This window comes from Platichthys flesus, chromosome 5 (genome assembly GCF_949316205.1).
Source record: "Platichthys flesus chromosome 5, fPlaFle2.1, whole genome shotgun sequence".
NCBI lineage: Eukaryota > Metazoa > Chordata > Actinopteri > Pleuronectiformes > Pleuronectidae > Platichthys > Platichthys flesus.
The window spans coordinates 16,700,284-16,720,492 of record NC_084949.1 but is presented as its reverse complement, the minus strand read 5'-3'; the positions used below and the strand labels follow the sequence as shown (position 1 = coordinate 16,720,492).

Below are 20,209 nucleotides of genomic sequence, written 5' to 3'. Positions count from 1 at the left end.
GCTCAATTGGATAGACCTAGAACCAATCAGAGCAACGTAGCATGTAACGTATGTAAAGCGACATATAGTTGTTGTCAACAGAACTCAGCTGCACACACGCTGGAAGATGTAGAAGAAACCCAGTAAAAACAATTTTTGCCGGGGTTGTAAAAATAATTTAAGGATACAGAGTTTCTCTCCTGATGTCACACGGCTCTTTATTATTCACTTCATCGTAGCCGTAAATACACCGTAAAACTGGAATGACATTAAGTATACGATATTTTAATCCATAAAAACAAACACAAACATAAAATAAAATAAAAAAACAAATCACCACGAGACAGGTCTGATGCGTTAACGTCACAGCGACTCCCGTTCCGCGCTACCTGCAGCAAAGTAAATGGGACCAGCTTCCTTACCTCGTTCCGCTGGCGAGGGGTGTTAAACTGTAGTTTTTGACAAATGCCGCACAGCCCGCGTCCGGTCGTAGTTCCTGCTCCTATCCTTGTGCCGGCACTGTACGGCAGGTGTCTTATTGCACTGGTCCGCAAGCGAGGGATCTGGTGCGTCTATTAACATGGTCCCGTTCCTTAAACTGCAGGTATTTATACGAGGGGAGTCGCTACGTGTAAAACTAAATAAGCCCAACACAAAATAACAGAATAAAACAGTATGCATAAAGTGGCAGGTGTAGCAGTCAGTTACAGTAAAGGTGAATGCACGTACATACAAGTTCTCCGTTTAGGATTACAGCTCCACAACACGTCAAACAAATCGTATCGCATTTGTCGGTCTTGTAAGAACTTAATAACACAGTTGGAACGCGACATTCCCGTGTCCCATCTTCTTCGCGACCATTGGGGCCAGCTGAAAGATTCAACTTTTTCCAAATCCCGTAGGAAGGATGGCAAAAGCATCTTTTCGATCTACAAATGCCTTGATCGCATTTCTCTGTTCCTCTTTCAAAATGAATGTGCTGTCGACGTCTCCTAAAACAGACTCAATGGCAGCATCTACACATCTCAGCTCTCCAGCGGCAGGCACGTTTGTGGAAAACAAAGTCAACCCAAGTGCACTTTGATGACATAGTTGATTACGTTTCTGTTGATCATCTGTCCATCATCGTATAAAGCCCGCCCTGACAATCTGATTGGCCCGGTCGGGCATAATTTATCTTAGCCCCGCCCCCAACGGAGCGTCTGGAGTCGCTCCGTTGGGGGCGGGGCTAAGTTCGTCTGGCATCCAGGCTAACAGGTCTGCACTGTCCATGCCCAAACTGATGTCCACCTGTTTAGAGGATATGGAGAAAGATTTTGGAATAGAAGAGACAGAAATATGATTGTGTCCTGTATGGAAGTAAATCTGTGTCATCGGGATTTGAAACAAAAAAGACATTGAATTTCTAGCACTGAATATTTATGCATGGAAATTATGTATTTGAATGTCAAAGCGTCTTGGTGTGACGTGTCTTAAAAACAGCTGAGAGTTACAGCTGACAGTGGAGCGAGAGAGAGAGAGAGAGAGAGCTGGGTGAGCGACATTCACTTTTAACGGGAGAGAGAGCGGCGCACCGCGCTGTTAAAGCTCGTCTACAGCAGATAAACACAAACAAGTCAGGCAGGGATCATATAATAAGTATCATTTTTCCTAATAAATAGTGGCCCATCCAAAATTGAAATCCTGGCGTTACCCATGCCAGTCACTGGCCCGTTCTGAAAAAAAAAATCCGAACGTCATCTCCTTTAAGTTCCACTTAGTTTATGTCCAATAAAGTCTGTGAATGTACACATGTCAGCTGTCTATTACTACATCTTACAGAAACAAACTACACCGATGGCATATAGAAGAGTTAAACACTCACCGAAGCACCTCGTTGCTTGACGCACGCTCCCGATCTTGAATCTGGAATCGATTGCTCCTCCTTGGATCCCCGGATGTTGCAGTTGAATTTTTTGAGGTTGAATTTTTTGAGGTTGAATTTTTGAGGTTGAATTTTTTGCGGTTGAATTTTTTGCGGTTGAATTTTTTGAGGTTGAATTTTTGAGGTTGAATTTTTTGCGGTTGAATTTTTTGCGGTTGAATTTTTTTAGGTTGAATTTTTTGCAGTTGAATTTTTCCATGCATAAATATTCAGTGCTAGAAATTCAATGTCTTTTTTGTTTCAAATCCCGATGACACAGATTTACTTCCATAGTCCTGTGCATTTTTATGTAAAATCCTCCATATGTTACACAATGCTGGAAAAAACTTTAAAAGTTCTTAAAGTAGGCAAAAGGTTGGTCCAGGCTCAGTAGTGATTACAAGCCCAAACAGAAACAACTGACACTACAACTTCTGTATTAGCAGAAATAAACAAGTAACAACATGGAGGACAAGACATTCAAGAAAAAAAGCATTAATCATGCAACAAATCCTAAATGGATTATATTCATTGAAATGTTGGTTCAGCCAAATTATTAAATGGCAAAAGCTTCTTTGTAACCTGTGTTTTAAGGAAAACAAACTTGATGTCTTTATTTGATTTCTTTACTTTCTCTAACAATCATGCCACACACAGTTTCTCCACATGAACTTGCAAATGTGTCAGCTTTCTTTAAAATGTCATAATAGCACTTAAACATGCACACAAAGTGTGTAATACATTAATGCACTCTATGGAGACCTTGACTGCATTTTCTCCTCTTTCAGGAAGCCATCTCCTTCATCTCATCATCATCTTCCTCAGTGATTCCCAGCAGACAGGTTTTTCCACCAGGGCTCTCATCACGGGGTATGGGTCGCAGTTGGCAGCAGGACGTCTGTCCTCAAGGTATAATTTAAACGAGTGAGTTACGAAAAAATTCACCCCTCTCAGAGTTGTCAACCGTTTTTTGAACAAGGCTGTAAACAGTTTTAAATCTGCTCTAAAGTCAAGCTTTTTAACATGGGAGTCGATGGGAATTGACTCCTTCTTGGAGCCAGCCTCCCGGGGCCACCCAGTGAACTGCAGCTTCTTGCACTTCCGTATTGGCCTCATCACTCAGCCTGGGATGTTGCCTCTTGGTTAAGCCCTATGAAACGAATCATGTTTTGTTAATATGGGTTATACAAGCAAATCATTTGACTGAATAATATGTAAGTGCTTTGCAGCCTGGTTATATTTTTGCATATCTGGTTTGCTGGCCTTAAAGTGTTGAATTTAGATTAGGGTTTATTTGTTGCCATTTGCCAAGTTTACTTTATTCACCACACCTCGGCAGTGAATGGCACACACATAGATGCCAAACACTAAACCAGTTCTACTGCTGCAATAAACGGTTGAACGTGAGTTGTCTGACTGAAATGCATTTGACAAGACATAACCTGTGTTTTAAGGAAAACCGACTTGATGTCTTTATTTGATTTCATTTCTTTCTCTAACAATCATGCCACACACAGTTTCTCCACATGAACTTGCAAATGTGTCAGGTTTCTTTAAAATTTCATAAAGGCACTTAAACATGCACACAACATGTGTAATATGTTGTTACACTCTATAGAGCCTTGACTGCATTTTCTCCTCTTTCAGGAAGCCAGGATCTCATTCATCTCCTCATCATCTTCCTCAGTGACTCCCAGCAGACAGGTTTCCACCAGGGCTCTCATCACGGGGTATGGGTCACAGTTGGCAGCAGGACGTCTGTCCTCAAAGTACCCACAGCCCATGCGACTGACATGGCCAGGGATGCGAACACTAACTTCGCGAGAGGCTACAGCTGTAGAGAAGTGATGGAAGGTGGAGGTACAGCCCTGACCTGTGAGGCGGTGTATGTTGTCAGCACCACCATGTGCATCGTAGACAGTGAGGTGCAGAGAATGACGCTTGCTCAGTTTTCTGATCGCTTCCTCAATGTACCTGTAACATCCCAAAGAAAATGTTTTATTCATGCTACTTTCTCTAAATGGCCATAAGGCATCTAAGAATAGATGTGTGCGCTAGATAAGGTGATGTCCAGGTTTAACTCATGTAGTTGGTGCCAAATCTGACTACACACTCATTATTTTACTTATGAGGACAAGAGAAAGTTCCCATGATGTAAAATATTTGATTGAGTTTTATGGTTAGGTTTTGTTATAGGTTATGGATAAGGTATATAGAGTACACAGTTAATATTTATGGTGAGTATGTCAGTATTTCAGTGTGTGTGTGTGTGTGTGTGTGTGTGTGTGTGTGTAAACTTACTGAAGTCCCCCTTCACTCCTCATCTCCTTGGTGCTGAAGTTGACGTGACAGCCTGATGAAAAAGTGCTTTCCTTAATGGGTTTACTGTCCAAGGAGGCAACAACCTCAAAATCTTCACAGACTCGGTGCAGAATGTAACGGGCCATCCACAGATGATCCCCCATTTCAATCCCCTCGCAAGTGCCAACCTGAAACTCCCACTGATCAGACAAAAAAAAACAGAAGTGTTTCCAGGATACACTAAAAAGTAGTGAGCATGAGTGGGACACATTAGCCTATAAGTATTTGGTTATGTTGTGAATATTTGGAGCACATTTTCTACTTGCCTTGCATGGGTTTTCTCCATTTGCAAATATTGGCAAATGTGTATTTAGGTTGAAGAGCATTCAGCTCTCTGAACTGTAGAAATTGATTGCCAAGGCTCTGAGCTAGAATAGTAGGGATGTTGAGGCTATTCTACACAAACAAATTAGCCCGGTAAACTGGGTTCCTAGACAACCTGTTCATACCTGGGAGTATAGTTCTTCTGCGTTGGAGCCAAAGATCTTTACACCAGCATACAGGCAGGCTCTGTAGTGACTCATGGATATATCTCTTCCACACAGTTTGTTAGCACCAACGGCATTACCACACACTGAGGGTAAAACCGAAACAAAACAACATTTTGTGAAGATCATGATGATAATTTAAACTTTTACTGCTTATATTACGTTTTATATTTAAGCAGAATAACCAGTTTTCTAGGTTAAAGAAGTTTATCCTAATAACACCTTCTTGGAGCTGGTGTCCATCAGGGGACCAACCAAGGTGCTTTCCGTCCAAACCAAAAAGGATGTACTCCTGCTCCATTCCAAACAAGGGCTGAAACTGTTTCACCTCGTCCATGATGGTAACACACTGTGAACGCTGATTATTTCCTTAGTTGAAAAGCAAAACACAAGGCTCAAACTCAACAAGGGCATCAAACAAAAAGCTTATTTTTATGATCTGATTTGTCATATCTGACCTGTGGGGAGGTCCTTGCTTTTTACCAGTTCACACAGCACGAGTTTGTCAGGGTCCAGTGTGAAAGGATCTCGAAACATTCGGACCGGGACCAAAGTGACTTCGGTATGATCAGCTGCAGTCGCGTACCATTCAGGTATATCTGTAATAAAAAAGGTAACACTTTCTTGTATAGCTGCCACGTATCAGGCACCATATTTACAAACTGTGCAAGAAGTTAATAATTCAACATAAAGTCCTTTGAAAATAACTATAGTGATTTATTCTATACTGTACCTCTGATTCCTGCTGGATCATTGTAAAGAGTCCTGGTTTTAGACTGTAGATTTTCTCGATCCTCATTGACCCAAACATATGTGACCTGGCACTCTTCACCTTTTGGGAGCGACAGATAGTGCTTTCTAACCGTCTTGTGAAGACTGAGCATCTCGAGGGGGAGCGACATGATGATTTTCTCTGGATTCTTCCAACTCGTCTCTCCTGCTTGCAAACAGCTATGTCCTCTGCTGTTTGGTCCTCCTTTTATCTCTCTCTCTCTCTCTCTCTCTCTCTCTCTCTCTCTCTTTCTCTCTCTCGCTCTCTCTCTCTCTCTCTATCTCTCTCTCTCTGTCTGTCTGTCTCTGTTTGTTGGCATGTTTGTGTTTGTACATGTTTGTAGTTGTACATCATTTTGTGTTGTGTTTACAGACTATTATCGTGCCATGGCATTTCAGTATATTCCTTCCTGGTGTTTGGGGAGGGTTTCAGGACATGACAACTGTGAATATGAACTGATCATGTTTGTTTAGCCGTTTAATGAAACCAATGTTTAGAATAATTCTCATAAAGATTTTCTCGCATTGCTCGCTTCACCTTATATTGCCCTTCCCGTCTAGGCAGGTGTCAAACCTCCGAAAGACCTTACAGTTTTTCACAATTGCTATAATAACGTTTATCTCAGAACTGCACACATACAACTGAAAACCTCACACACAAAATGCTAAACCTGACACTCCCTTTGCAAGATGACTCTTTGCCATCAAATCTCTTAACTGTTCACAAAATGGAACTCGTGTTTTTATTTGGTACACACAGCCATATTTTCAAATGACACACACATACCATTCATTGATTAAACACAACTAATCATTTCCTTGCACACTACCAAGCATTTACAGCACACTGAAGTGCAAAATTGAAAACACAATCATCGAAATGGAACACACCATATGAATGACAATGACTCGAGAATGAGCCATTTCTCCTTTTGTAAATGTTTTAGTGTAGGCCTACTTTTTTCATAGTCAAACATAAAACAGCACACAAATATGCATAACAAAAGGTTTATTTCGGTACACACAGAGAACAGTACTGTAAAGCGGCCAGGTGGTACCAGCAGTCATGCAGGCCATCCAGGAAGAAGAGGAGACGGGCAGCATTATGGGCCCCTAGGTGGGCATGACGATGCAAGATCCCATGGTGATTCATTGAAGCACACATTGTGATGTTCCCACCACGCTGGCTGGGGACCTCAACAATGGCCCGCTGACCAATGACGTTTCTGCCCCGTCGCCTCCTCTTCACCAGGTTGAATCCCACCTCATCAATAAAGATGTACTGGTACAACACATGAGCTGTGTCATGCTCCTGGATCTGCTGACACAGACAGCATGAGAATGCAAGTTACAGTATGGACACAGAGAGGTCAACACAGTAGGTCACAGTGAGAAACTGTAGAAAAGGAACAATATTGGATTACAGGTACAATACATGTGTCAGTGATGAATGTTGGTACTTACAAGCACAAACTCTCGCCGTAACTCCTTCATGCCTTTTTTCCGTTCAAATGGAACCCTGAACACTTGTTTCATCCGCATGGCAGTCCTATGAAGAATACGGTCCAATGTAGAGAGGCTGGCGGTCTGGACGTTTCTAAATGTAGCATGGTCAGCCAGGATCCTACTTTTTATATGTCTGAGTGTGATAGCGTTGTTCTCACGAACCATATCTACATTTTCAGTCTCCTGTCCGGCTGTGAAAATGCGGTGAAATTGCTCAACATATCTGAATGTTTTGAGATTTGAGTATTTGTGTGTTGTAGGTTGAAGCTTTGAGATTTTACTTGAGAAGTGTGTGCAACAACTGAACATTGTGTGTATTGTTTTGACAACAAGGTGATTTGTAATTGACATCAGAGTGTAAAGAAGGAAAGTCAGAGTCTAATGCAGATAAGGTAGTGTTAGGTAGTGCCAAATTGGGTCGAGCGATTGTTACATGAAGTGAAGTTTCCTGGCACCACCTGTGCTGACTTGTTCCTGGTAATGGAATTGCAGAAGGCAGAACACAAGTCAATCATTGTAAAAAAACTACACTTCAGATGCCACATTAGTGAGAATATGTTGGAGGCATGTAAGTCCTATACCAGCTAATGATTTATCTGCTTTAATACAAGTGACAGGGGAGTGTTACAGCGACCCCTGCTGTTATTAAACCTTCAATTGTTTTGCTTATGCCTTGCTCTGCTTCGGGCTTACATGGATATTGATATCTTCTCTGAGATTACAGTTTTGGAAAATAACTGCTCTGTCGATAAAACCTTTAATTATAAAGCTGCTCACAGCAAATATCCGACACAAACAGCAGTCTCTGTTACAGTTTGAGGGAGGAGATGGACCCAGGATGCAGAGGTTACAAACAAATAGGTATTTAATATAAAAAGAGTCTTTAAACAGGACAAAAACAAACGTTAACACTAATAGGTAAACTTCTGGCGACAAGGCGCATGGAGAACCAGGGTTAACGATGAAGCAGGAGAAGCTGGTCGAGACAGCATGAACAGACAAACCATATCTCACTATGTGTGGACACGAGTAGGAGAAGCAACAGAACCAACCAACCAAACTATGGACCCAGCAGAGGTTAGTTTTTTTGAAAGAGTTTTTTGTTTTGATCGTTTGATGTCGGAGCTGGAGGTGGGAGGCTAGAACCCCTGTGAGGGGATCTGCCTGGCCCTGGGTGGACCACGCAGCCTGCAGTGGGGACGCTCAAACCCTTTTGAGGGAACCCGTCTGGCTCTGGGAGGACCCCGCAGCCTCCAGAAAGGTTCTGGTGTGGGGGGTAGACCGTGGAGGGGGGGCATCCACAGCAGAAGCCTCTCCCTCCAGCAGCATGCTCCGCGCCGGAGATTCCAAGCTGACGTCCCCTGTGTTTCGGCGTCAGAGGTCCCCGCTGCACCCGCTCCAGTCCCTGCTCCGCACCAGAGGCCCCCAGCTGACGTCCCTAATTCTCCAGTGTCAGAGGTCCTCATAGCGGCGTCGGCTCCAGTGCCTGCTCCGCGCTGTAGGCTCCCAGCTGATGTCTCTCGTTCTCCGCATCAGTGGACCTCACAGCGGCGTCTTCTCCAGTCCCTGCTGCAGTGCCTCCTCCGCGCCAGAGGCTCTCGGCTGACGTCCCCTGTGTTTTGGCGTCGGAGATCCTCACGCCGCCGTTGTCTCCAGCCCCTTCTCCGGTCCCTGCTCCAGTGCCTGATCCGCACCGGAGGCCCCCAGCTGAGGCGACATCAGAGGTCCTCACAGCGGCGTCGGCTCCAGTCCCTGCCCCGCGCCAGAAACTCCTGGCTGATGTCCCCTGTGTTCCGGCGTCTGAGGTTCCTCGCGGTATCTGCTCCAGTCCCCGCTCCAATCCTGTCCCACGCCGGAGGGTCCCGGCAGACGCCACTCTGGTTCCGGCGTCGGAGATCCTCGCAGAGCCAGCTCCAGTTCCTGACCCACATCCGGGGCTGAGGTCGGAACTCTTACCCTGCCCCTGACCGGTCTACGGGCCAACCGTCTGCGGAGCTCCCGGGCTTGGCTCCTGACCGGCCTCCGGGCCGTCCACCGGAGCCCTCGTTTTCTGCCCTTGAACGGCTGCGGAGCCGCCCTTCCGAGCCACAGAACTCTCTCCCTGAGCGGCCACGGCGCTGCCCTCATGAGATTCAGAACTCTGCCTTTGAGCGGCCATGGTGCCGTCCTCCCGGGCCTAAGAACTCTGTTCTTGAGCGGCCACGTTGCCATGCTCCCGAGCCTCTGCGCTCAGCCCTGGAGCGGCCACGGAGCCGTCGGCCTGAGACCCTGGGCACCTCCTGGACTTCCTCCTCCGGTTCTCCCCTCCTCCCACCCGTCTCGGTTATGGACCGTCTTGAATCCGGTCCTTGAGGGGGGGATAATGTGACGTCCTGTCATTTTAGTTTGTTAATTTCAGTCTCTTTGTATTTCCTGTTTCCTGTTTTATTTTGTAGTCCCGCTTTCCTTGTGTGTTGTTACGTTCTTAACTTCTTTGATTGTCATCTCCAGTCCTCATGTGTTTCACCTGTGTGTAATTGCCCTTCCCTTCCTTCTGTGTATTTAAGCCAATGTTTCCCTTTGTCTGGTGTCGGTTCGTTAGTTGTTGTCTCTACTTGTTTCCACAGGTTGTGAGATATGGTTTTTCTTGTCTGGCTGTCTCGACCAGCTTTCCCATCTGGAGCTTCCTTGATCTCCGTGCGCCTTGTCTCAAGTGTTCCTTTGTTAGTGTTCCTGTTTTGTTTTTGTCTTGTTTCAAGACTCTTTTTATATTAAATACTTTTTTGTTTGAAACCTCTGCATCCTGGGTCCATCTCCTCCCTCAAACCGTAACAGTCTCAACCTCAGGCAGCACTAAGTCTCAGGCTTTACGAGTATTCGCAAACTTTGATCACATCTAAAGCAGCACATGATATTATAAATCAACAAACTTAGAGCAGTAGGTGTTGTAGTTTCAACAAAAACCTTTCAACAAACTGCACAGCACAGAAAAATGTAACCCTAAGCAATTGGCTTAAATGTCGAGATTACCAGAAGGACATAGTGTTTTTAAATATTATGAACTGTTTGTAAGAAATGACTCTTTATTCGTCTCACTCTTTAACTGCGTCACACTCACACACAGTCATACGCAGTCAGCTGACTCACACGGCTGTTTTTAACTCTCTTCAGAGACACTTTCTTTATTACTAAAAGTAGTCTTCGCAACATTTTCAGAGTTACAGTAAATTAAATTATCACGCGATGGATTACTTTTTTGTGGTCTCACTGGTAACTAGTTTAGAAGTTACTCCTTGCTCCTACAGTTTTTCACAATTGTTAACACACGTTTTCCAATGTTTAGAATAATTCTCATAAAGATTTTCTCGCTTTCACAATTGCTATAATAACGGCTTTCTCAAAACTGCACACAGACAACTGAAAACCTCACACACAAAATACTTAACCTGACACTCCCATTGCAAGATGACTCTTTGCCATCAAATCTCTTACAGTTATTCTCAGTTGTTAACACACAAAAAGCGAAAATTCTGCACAATTTGCACAACCCTCACTTCGTGTACCCATCGCTCTACCCAATTTGGCACTACTTCCCACTCCCTTATCTAAATTAGACTCTGACTTTCATTCTTTACACTCTGATGTCAATTACACATCACCTTGTTGTCAAAACACTACACACAATGTTCAGTTATTGCACACACTTCTCAAGTAAAATCTCAAAGCATCAACCTACGACACACAAATACTCAAATCTCAAAACATTCAGGTCTGTTGAGCAATTTCACCGCATTTTCACAGCCGAACAGGAGACTGAAATTGTAGATATGGTTCGTGAGAACAACTCTATCACACTCAGATAAATAAAAACTAGGATCCTGGCTGACCATGCTACATTTAGAAACGTCCAGACCGCCAGCCTCTCTACATTGGAGCGTATTCTTCATATGAACGCCATGTGGATGAAACAAGTGTTCATGGTCCCATTTGAACGGAACACAGGCATGAAGGAGTTACGGCAAGAGTTTGTGCTTGTAAGTACCAACATTCAGCACTGACATATGCATGTATTGTACCTTTAAGCCAATCTTGTTCATTTTCTCACTGTAGCCCACTGTGTTGACCTCTCTGTGTCCATACTGTAACTTGCATTGTCATAGTGTCTGTGTCAGCGGATTTACATAACATTAAATTTAATTTAGCTGACGCTTTTATCCAAAGCGACTTACAATAAGTGCATTCAACCCCAAGGGAACAAACCCAGGACATATCCAGGAGCATGACACAGCTCATGTGTTGTACCAGTACATCATTATTGATGAGGTGGGACTCAACCTGGTGAAGAGGAGGCGACAGGGTAGAAACGTCATTGGCCAGCGGGCCATTGTTGAAGCCCCCGGCCAGCGTGGTGGGAACATCCAAATGTGTGCTGCAATGAATCACCATGGGATCTTGCACCGTCATGCCCACCTAGGGGCCTATAAGGCTGCCCGTCTCCTCGTCTTCCTGGATGGCCTGCATGACCTGCTGATACCACCTGGCCAGATAGATGACCCACAGCGGATCGATCACGTTGTCATCTGGGACAATGTGAGCTTCCACCGGGCTGCTCAAGTGCGTGAGTGGTTTCAGGACCACCCAAATTTTTCCGTTCTATACCTTCCACCTTATTCTCCTTTTCTGAATCCTATTGAGGAATTATTTTCAGCTTGGAGGTGGAAGGTATATGAATGAAAACCAGTGGGACCGGGTCCCACTGCTCCAGGCCATGGAGGAAGCTTGTGGCGACATGAGTGTCGAGGCCTGTCAGGGCTTCATGCGCCACTCAAGGTGTTTCTTCCAACGCTGCTTGGACAAAGAGAATATTGCCTGTGATGTGGATGAGGCCCTCTGGCCAGATAGGAACCGGAGGCCTGATGCCTAAATCATTTTTGTGAAGGGGGGGGGGGGGGGGGGGGGGGGGGTAACAGTACTGTACTGTTCTCTGTGTGTACCGAAATAAACCTTTTTTTTAATGCATATTTGTGTGCTGTTTTATATTTGACTATGAAAAAAGTAGGCCTACACTGAGACATTTTACAAAAGGAGAAATGGCTCATTCTCCAGTCATTGTCATTCATATGGTGTGTTCCATTTTGATGATTGTGTTTTCAGTTTTGCACTTCAGTGTGCTGTAAATGCTTGGTAGTGTGCAAGCAAATGCTGAGTTGTGTGTACTCAATGAATGGTATGTGTGTGTCATTTGAAAAAATGGCTGTGTGTACCAAATGAAAACACGAGTTCCATTCTGTGAACAGGTAAGAGATTTGATGGCAAAGAGTCATCTTGCAAAGGGAGTGTCAGGTTTAGCATTTTGTGTGTGAGGTTTTCAGTTTTCTGTGTGCAGTTTTGAGAAAACCGTTATTGTTTTGAAAAACTGTATTGTTCCTTTTTCTACAGTGTCTCACTGTAGCCAACTGTGTTGACCTCTCTGGGTCCATACTGTAACTTGCATTCTCATGCTGTCTGTATCAGCGGATCCAGGAGCATGACACAGCTCATGTGTTGTACCAGTACATCTTTATTGATGAGGTGGGATTCAACCTGGTAAAGAGGAGGCGACGGGGCAGAAACGTCATTGGAGGAGGCTTGTTGCGACCTGAGTGTCGAGGCCTGTCAGTATTTTGTGTGTGAGGTTTTTAGTTTTCTGTGTGCAGTTTTGAGAAAACCGTTATTGTTTTGAGAAACGTGTGTTAACAATTGTGAAAAACTGTAATTTTTAGCCGTGTGGGTGAGGAACACTGAAATAGCACTCAAGTAATATCTGATCTTTTATTAATGGCAACAGGGTGTGTTTGAATACAGATGCACATGATGGAGACGGACAGAGTCCAAAACTGAGGGCGGGGAGACGATAATCAGATTATCTCCCATCATTTTTCCAGAATTTGTACTATTTTGGTGCATTTGCTGATCTAGGACACACTGGAATTACATCCATTTGTTGAAATGAAATTGCTTTCACATGGCATTAATTTCCTACCTCTCCATAACCGCGAGTTAATGGTTGAATCAAATATGCTTTTATTATATAATAAGTTGGAATGCTGATAGTTGCACAGAACAGATGCAGCTGAGAGAGTAAATGTAAAATAAATACAAAACGTTGATGCTGACATATTGTTTCTGTTCTCTTTCCATAAATTGAGAATATGTGAGTTTAGTACATTTCTATATAGAGCCCAACATTGTGGGTGTGGCCGTCTCTGTGACTGTAACACATTCATTCCCCTTTGAACTCATACTATCTCCATCACCATGGTTGTAATATCAGTCACTGAGCCAAATATAATCACCTCTTGTTGCTGCAGAGGGCGCTGTTGCTCAGTTAAAGTAACACAGTGATGCTTTAACGGGTTTTTTGAAATGTGCAGTCATCAACTTCCTGAGACACAAAAAAAGGATATATGATATATTATATTTAAAATCCCTCTTTAAATCTGGAGTGAACTCAGGGTTGTGGTCAAATTGTTCAGCAAAAAAGTGTCTGATGTCATTTCATCTCAACTTTTCTTGACTTTGATGAACAACGCCGAGAGTGTCAAGAAAAGATTAGGGACAGTTTAAAGGACTTAGGAAAAGACAGTGGTACTGAGAGAACCTGACTGTCTTTATACTTCATGGTAATTTTTCTAAGTTATGAACCTTCCTCAGTACAAACAACCACTTGACCTCAGCCCAGGAGTATGGACAGGTGTGTACTGTTTTATATAAATTCCGCTAGATGGAGGCAGAGGTTTGTCTAACTGATGTGACAGGTCAGACGAGTTACTGACAGTTTATATCTTGATGGGGTGCTGAGACGACAGACGGACGGTTGTCAGTACTTTGGTGCCACAAGGACTAAGTCATTAAAGATGATGAGAGAAAACATAAAGATTCCACTTTCTTCAAAACTTGAGTTTTTATAATTATATACGACTTATAATTCACTTAATCTATGTTAATTCTGCCCAAAGTCAATTCTTCAGTGAATAAAAGAGAATATTTACTGACACCTGCTACCATGGATACCAGCAGTAAGATTTTATGAACTTTGATATGATTTAAAATTCAGAACTTATTTCAAATAATAAAGACAGTAGATCCCTTGAGGGGAAATTCATCTGTTACTGATCGGATTTGTTGTTTTGACCTTAAATTCAGTTCAAGAAACTTAAAGCCCATCAACATTTGTTACCATAGAGCTGTCTTTCTACTTATTACTTAGACATTCAATTTGTTGTGTTGTAGCTTAACTCATATATAAGCCCTATGAAACGAATCATGTTTTGTTAACATGGGTTATACAAGCAAATCATTTGACTGAATACACACACCTCAGCGGTGAATGGCACACACATAGATGCCAAACACTAAACCTGTTTTTAATGCTGCAATAAACGGTTGAATGTGAGTTGTCCGACTGAAATGCATTTGACAAGACATAACCTGTGTTTTAAGGAAAACAGACTTGATGTCTTTATTTGATTTCATTTCTTTCTCTAACAATCATGCCACACACAGTTTCTCCACATGAACTTGCAAATGTGTCAGGTTTCTTTAAAATTTCATAACAGCACTTAAACACGCACACAACATGTGTAATATGTTATTACACTCTATAGAGCCTTGACTGCATTTTCTCCTCTTTCAGGAAGCCAGGATCTCCTTCATCTCCTCATCATCTTCCTCAGTGACTCCCAGCAGACAGGTTTCCACCAGGGCTCTCATCACGGGGTATGGGTCGCAGTTGGCAGCAGGACGTCTGTCCTCAAAGTACCCACAGCCCATGCGACTGACATGGCCAGGGATGCGAACACTAACTTCGCGAGAGGCTACGGCTGTAGAGAAGTGATGGAAGCTGGAGGTACAGCCCTGACCTGTGAGGCGGTGTATGTTGTCAGCACCACCATGTGCATCGTAGACACTGAGGTGCCGAGAATGACGCTTGCTCAGTTTTCTGATCGCTTCCTCAATGTACCTGTAACATCCCAAAGAAAATGTTTTATTCATGCTACTTTCTCTAAATGGCCATAAGGCATCTAAGAATAGATGTGTGCGCTAGATAAGGTGATGTCCAGGTATAACTCTTGTAGTTGATGCAAAATCTGACTACACACTCATTATTTTACTTATGAGGACAAGGGAAAGTTCCCATGATGTAAAATATTTGATTTTGAGTTTTATGGTTAGGTTTTGTTATAGGTTATGGATAAGGTATATAGAGTACACAGTTAATATTTATGGTTAAAGTAAGAGTATGTCAGTATTTCAGTGTGTGTTTGTGTGTGTGTAAACTTACTGAAGTCCCCCTTCACTCCTCATCTCCTTGGTGCTGAAGTTGACGTGACAGCCTGATGAAAAAGTGTTTTCTTTAATGGGTTTAGTGTCCAAGGAGGCCACAACCTCAAAGTCTTCACAGACTCGGTGCAGAATGTAACGGGCCATCCACAGATGATCCCCCATTTCAATCCCCTCGCAAGTGGCAACCTGAAACTCCCACTGATCAGACAAAAAAAAAAGGTCACAACAGAAGTGTTTCCAGGACACACTAAAAAGTAGTGAGCATGAGTGGGACACATTAGCCAATAAGTATTTGGTTATGTTGTATTAGTATTTGGAGCACATTTTCTACTTGCCTTGCATGGGTTTTCTCCATTTGCAAATATTGGCAAATGTTTATTTAGGTTGAAGAGCATTCAGCTCCCTGAACTGTAGAAATTGATTGCCAAGGCTCTGAGCTAGAATAGTAGGGATGTTGAGGCTATTCTACACAAACAAATTAGCCCGGTAAACTGGTTTCCTAGACAACCTGTTCATACCTGGGAGTATAGTTCTTCTGCGTTGGAGCCAAAGATCTTTACACCAGCATACAGGCAGGCTCTGTAGTGACTCATGGATATGTCTCTTCCACACAGTTTGTTAGCACCCACGACACAACACACTGAGGGTAAAATCAAAACAAAACAACATTTTGTGAAGATCATGATGATAATTTAAACTTTTACTGCTTATATTACGTTTTATATTTAAGCAGAATAACCAGTTTTCTAGGTTAAAGAAGTTTATCCTAATAACACCTTCTTGGAGCTGGTGTCCATCAGGGGACCAACCAAGGTGCTTTCCGTCCAAACCAAAAAGGATGTACTCCTGCTCCATTCCAAACAAGGGCTGAAACTGTTTCACCTCGTCCATGACGGTAACACACTGTGAACGCTGATTATTTCCTTAGTTGAAAAGCAAAACACAAGGCTCAAACTCAACAAGGGCATCAAACAAAAAGCTTAATTTTATGATCTGATTTGTAATATCTGACCTGTGGGCAGGTCCTTGCTTTTTACCAGTTCACACAGCACCAGTTTATCAGGGTCCAGTGTGAAAGGATCTCGAAACATTCGGACCGGGACCAAAGTGACTTCGGTATGATCAGCTGCAGTCGCGTACCATTCAGGTATATCTGTAATATAAAAGGTAAAACTTTCTTGTATAACAGACACGTATCAGGCACCATATTTACAAACTGTGCAAGACGTTAATAATTCAACATAAAGTCTTTTGAAAATAACTTTGATTTATTCTATACTGTACCTCTGATTCCTGCTGGCTCATTGTAAAGAGTCCTGGTTTTAGACTGTAGATTTTCTCGATCCTCATTGACCCAAACATATGTGACCTGGCACTCTTCACCTTTGGGGAGCGACAGATAGTGCTTTCTAACCGTCTTGTGAAGACAGAGCGTCTCCGGAGGGAGCGACATGATGATTTTCTCTGAATTCTTTCAACTCGTCGCCCCTGCTTGCAAAAAGCTTTGTCCTCGGTGCTGTCTGTTCTTCCTTATATATTTTAATGTATTCAACCGCGTCAACCATTCAACCAAGAGTCACACACTATGAGGGTTGTACCTCAAACCTGCTCAACAACCCTCCTATCCTTATTCTGCTTTACCATCCTTGCAAAAATGAGCAGCAGTCTCTCTCTCTCTCTCTCTCTCTCTCTGTCTGTCTCTGTTTGTTGGCATGTTTGTACATGTTTGTAGTTGTACATCATCTTGTGTTGTGTTTAAACACTATTTTCGTGCCATGGCATTTCAGTATATTCCTTCCTGGTGTTTGGGGAGAGTTTTCAGGACTTGACAACTGTGAATAGGAACTGATCATGTTTGTTTAGCCGTTTAATGAAACCAATGTTTAGAATAATTCTCATAAAGATTTTCTCGCATCGAGCCCTAGGCAGGTGTCAAACCTCCGAAAGACCTTACAGTTTTTCACAATTGTTATAATAACGGTTTTCTCAAAACTGCACACAGAAAACTGAAAACCTCACACACAAAATGCTAAACCTGACACTCCCTTTGCAAGATGACTCTTTGCCATCAAATCTCTTACCTGTTCACAAAATGGAACTCGTGTTTTCATTTGGTACACACAGCCATATTTTCAAATGACACACACATACCATTCATTGAGTAAACACAACTAAGCATTTGCTTGCACACTACCAAGCATTTACAGCACACTGAAGTGCAAAACTGAAAACACAATCATCAAAATGGAACACACTATATGAATCACATTGCCTCTGGAGAATGAGCCATTTCTCCTTTTGTAAAATGTCTCAGTGTAGGCCTACTTTTTTCATAGTCAAACATAAAACAGCACACAAATATGCAGCATAAAATGGTTTATTTCAGTACACACAGAGAACAGTACAGTACTGTAAACCGGCCTGTTCAACCCCCCCCCTCCTTCACAAAAATTACAGTTTTTCACAATTGTTACAGTTTTTCACAATTGTTAACACACGTTTTTCAAAACAATAAAGGGTTTCTCAAAACTGCACACAGGCAGCTGAAAACTTCACACACAAAATGCTGACAGGCCTCGATACTCACGTCGCCACAAGCCTCCTCCATGGCCTGGAGCAGTGGGACCCGGTCCTGTGGGTTCTGTTCATATACCTTCCAACTCCAAGCTGAAAATAATTCCTAAATAGGATTCAGGAAAGGAGAATAAGGTGGAAGGTATAGAACGGAAAAATGTGAGTGGTCCTGGAACCACTCACGCACTTGAGCAGCCCGGTGGAAGCTCACATTGTCCCAGATGACAACGTGATCGATCGGCTGTGGGTCATCTATCTGGCCAGGTGGTATCAGCAGGTCATCCAGGAAGACGAGGAGACGGGCAGCGTTATAGGCCCCTAGGTGGGCATGACGGTGCAAGATCCCATGGTGATTCATTGCAGCTCACAGTGTGATGTTCCCACCACGCTGACCGGGGACCTCAACAATCTCCCGCAAGCCAATGACGTTTCTGCCCCGACGCATCCTCTTCACCAGGTTGAATCCCACCTCGTCGATAAAGATGTACTGGTACAACTCATGAGCTGTGTCATGCTCCTGGATCCGCTGCCACAGAAAGTATGGACACAGAGAGGTCAACACAGTGGGCTACAGTGAGACACAGACAGCATGTGTCAGTGCTGAATGTTGGTACTTACAAGCACAAACTCTCACCGTAACTCCTTCATGCCTGTGTTCCGTTCAAATGGGACCCTGAACACTTGTTTCATCCACATGGCAGTCCTATGAAGAATACGGTCCAATGTAGAGAGGCTGACGGTCTGGACATTTCTAAATGTAGCATGGTCAGCCAGGATCCTACTTTTTGTATGTCTGAGTATGATAGCGTTGTTCTCATGAACCATATCTACAATTTCAGTCTCCTGTCCGGCTGTGAAATTGCGGTGAAATTGCTCAACAGACCTGAATGTTTAGAGATTTTAGTATTTGTGTGTTGTAGGTTGATGCTTTGAGATTTTACTTGAGAAGTGTGTGCAACAACTGAACATTGTGTGTAGTGTTTTGACAACAATGTGATTTGTAATTGACATCAGAGTGTAAAGAATGAAAGTCAGAGTCTAATGCAGATAAGGGAGTTTGAAGTAGTGCCAAATTGGGTCGAGTGATTGGTACTTGAAGTGATGGTTTTGCAAATTGTGCCGAATTTTCGCTTTTTGTGTGTTAACAACTGAGAAAAACTGTAACATGTGTTTCATGGAGCGGAGTATATGATAAATAGTTGCCAATATGTATTGTAATAGTGCCTAAAGTCAAACCTCATTGGAATGTTATCAATAACCTTTATTGGAAGAGACCTTGAGACCTTTGGACTAAATCCTGTATGTACAACAACACTACGGATAGGCTTTGTTCAGCCGCAAAAGCAGCAGGTTCTCAAAGTTATTTGAGCCTTTGTATGCTCTACCTTGCCTGAAGATGAGCCCTGCAACACTAATGAGTCTTTCACAGGCTGCTGAGGCCCTGCCCTTTGTGCACATCGCCTGTCGCTACTACCGATTGGATGGTTTAGTGAGGTCCTCGGATCGGCCCCGAGGGTGTCGGTAACGGCCCTGGCGGAATGCCGAGAGGCGATCAAACTTGACTATCTAGAGGAAGTAAAAGTCGTAACAAGGTTTCCGTAGGTGAACCGGCTGAAGGATCATTAGCGGTAGGGAGAGCGGAGTAATGTGGGACATGGGGTAATGTGAGACACCCCATGTATTAAGATTAAGATTAAGATCCATTTATTCATCCCAAACACATGCCAAGACATGCAAAGGCACACTCATGCAGGTAGGAAAATGTAATCTCTGCTTTTGACCCATCTGGTGTAGGACACACAGAGCGACCATGTACAGTGCTCCGTGAGCAGATGTTGGGGGAGTAAGGTGCCTTGCTCAGGGGCACTAGACAGGGTAGGGAGACTCTTGGATTTTTGGACAGATCAATCCAGGTTCGTCTTTTGTTGTCTCTCCATGGATTCAAACCAGAGACGAACCAGAGACCTTTTCTGCCCTTAGTCCAAGTTTCTGCCACTAGACCACCGACTCTCCTTTTCTTTTTCTTTTTTTTCTTTAAAAAAAAAAAAGTTTTGACCTTAAATTCAGTTCAAGAAACTTAAAGCCCATCAACATTTTTTGCCATAGAGCTGTCCATGTACTGTAGTAACATAACTCATATTTATTCATTAATTCATTTTTGTAAAAGTCCCTATATGGTTGCAGCATATCTCCCCTCTTGAGGTAATTTTTGGAATGATTACTGTGTATGATGAAATGAAATAACAATTTATTTGCAAAATGTACATAAACATTATATAACAAATTAGATTTTTATAACAATGCAAACTTCTGTGACAGTAAG

General features: G+C 43.1%; 2 protein-coding genes across 4 annotated transcripts; both read right to left on the bottom strand.

Moving 5' to 3' along the window:
- Positions 1 to 2,362: 2,362 nt before the first annotated feature.
- Positions 2,363 to 5,686, bottom strand: LOC133954385 (glutamine synthetase-like). Of its 3 annotated transcripts, XM_062388782.1 has the most exons (7): positions 5,465 to 5,686; positions 5,190 to 5,330; positions 4,954 to 5,100; positions 4,693 to 4,817; positions 4,184 to 4,383; positions 3,756 to 3,856; positions 2,363 to 3,032 (listed from the first exon to the last, which is right to left on the bottom strand). In XM_062388782.1, exons 1-7 carry the CDS (start codon positions 5,631 to 5,633, stop codon positions 2,998 to 3,000), a joined length of 918 nt encoding a protein of 305 aa, XP_062244766.1. In that variant the 5' UTR covers positions 5,634 to 5,686; the 3' UTR covers positions 2,363 to 2,997. The 3 variants fall into 3 exon arrangements, with proteins under 3 accessions (XP_062244766.1, XP_062244764.1, XP_062244765.1); XM_062388780.1 differs by lacking the exon at positions 2,363 to 3,032 and having other exon boundaries at positions 3,326 to 3,856; XM_062388781.1 differs by lacking the exon at positions 2,363 to 3,032 and having other exon boundaries at positions 3,326 to 3,856; positions 4,184 to 4,371.
- Positions 5,687 to 14,458: 8,772 nt separating this feature from the next.
- Positions 14,459 to 16,790, bottom strand: LOC133954365 (glutamine synthetase-like). The gene is made up of 6 exons (XM_062388744.1): positions 16,597 to 16,790; positions 16,325 to 16,465; positions 16,089 to 16,235; positions 15,831 to 15,952; positions 15,311 to 15,510; positions 14,459 to 14,989 (listed from the first exon to the last, which is right to left on the bottom strand). Exons 1-6 carry the CDS (start codon positions 16,763 to 16,765, stop codon positions 14,659 to 14,661), a joined length of 1,110 nt encoding a protein of 369 aa, XP_062244728.1. The 5' UTR covers positions 16,766 to 16,790; the 3' UTR covers positions 14,459 to 14,658.
- Positions 16,791 to 20,209: the final 3,419 nt, after the last annotated feature.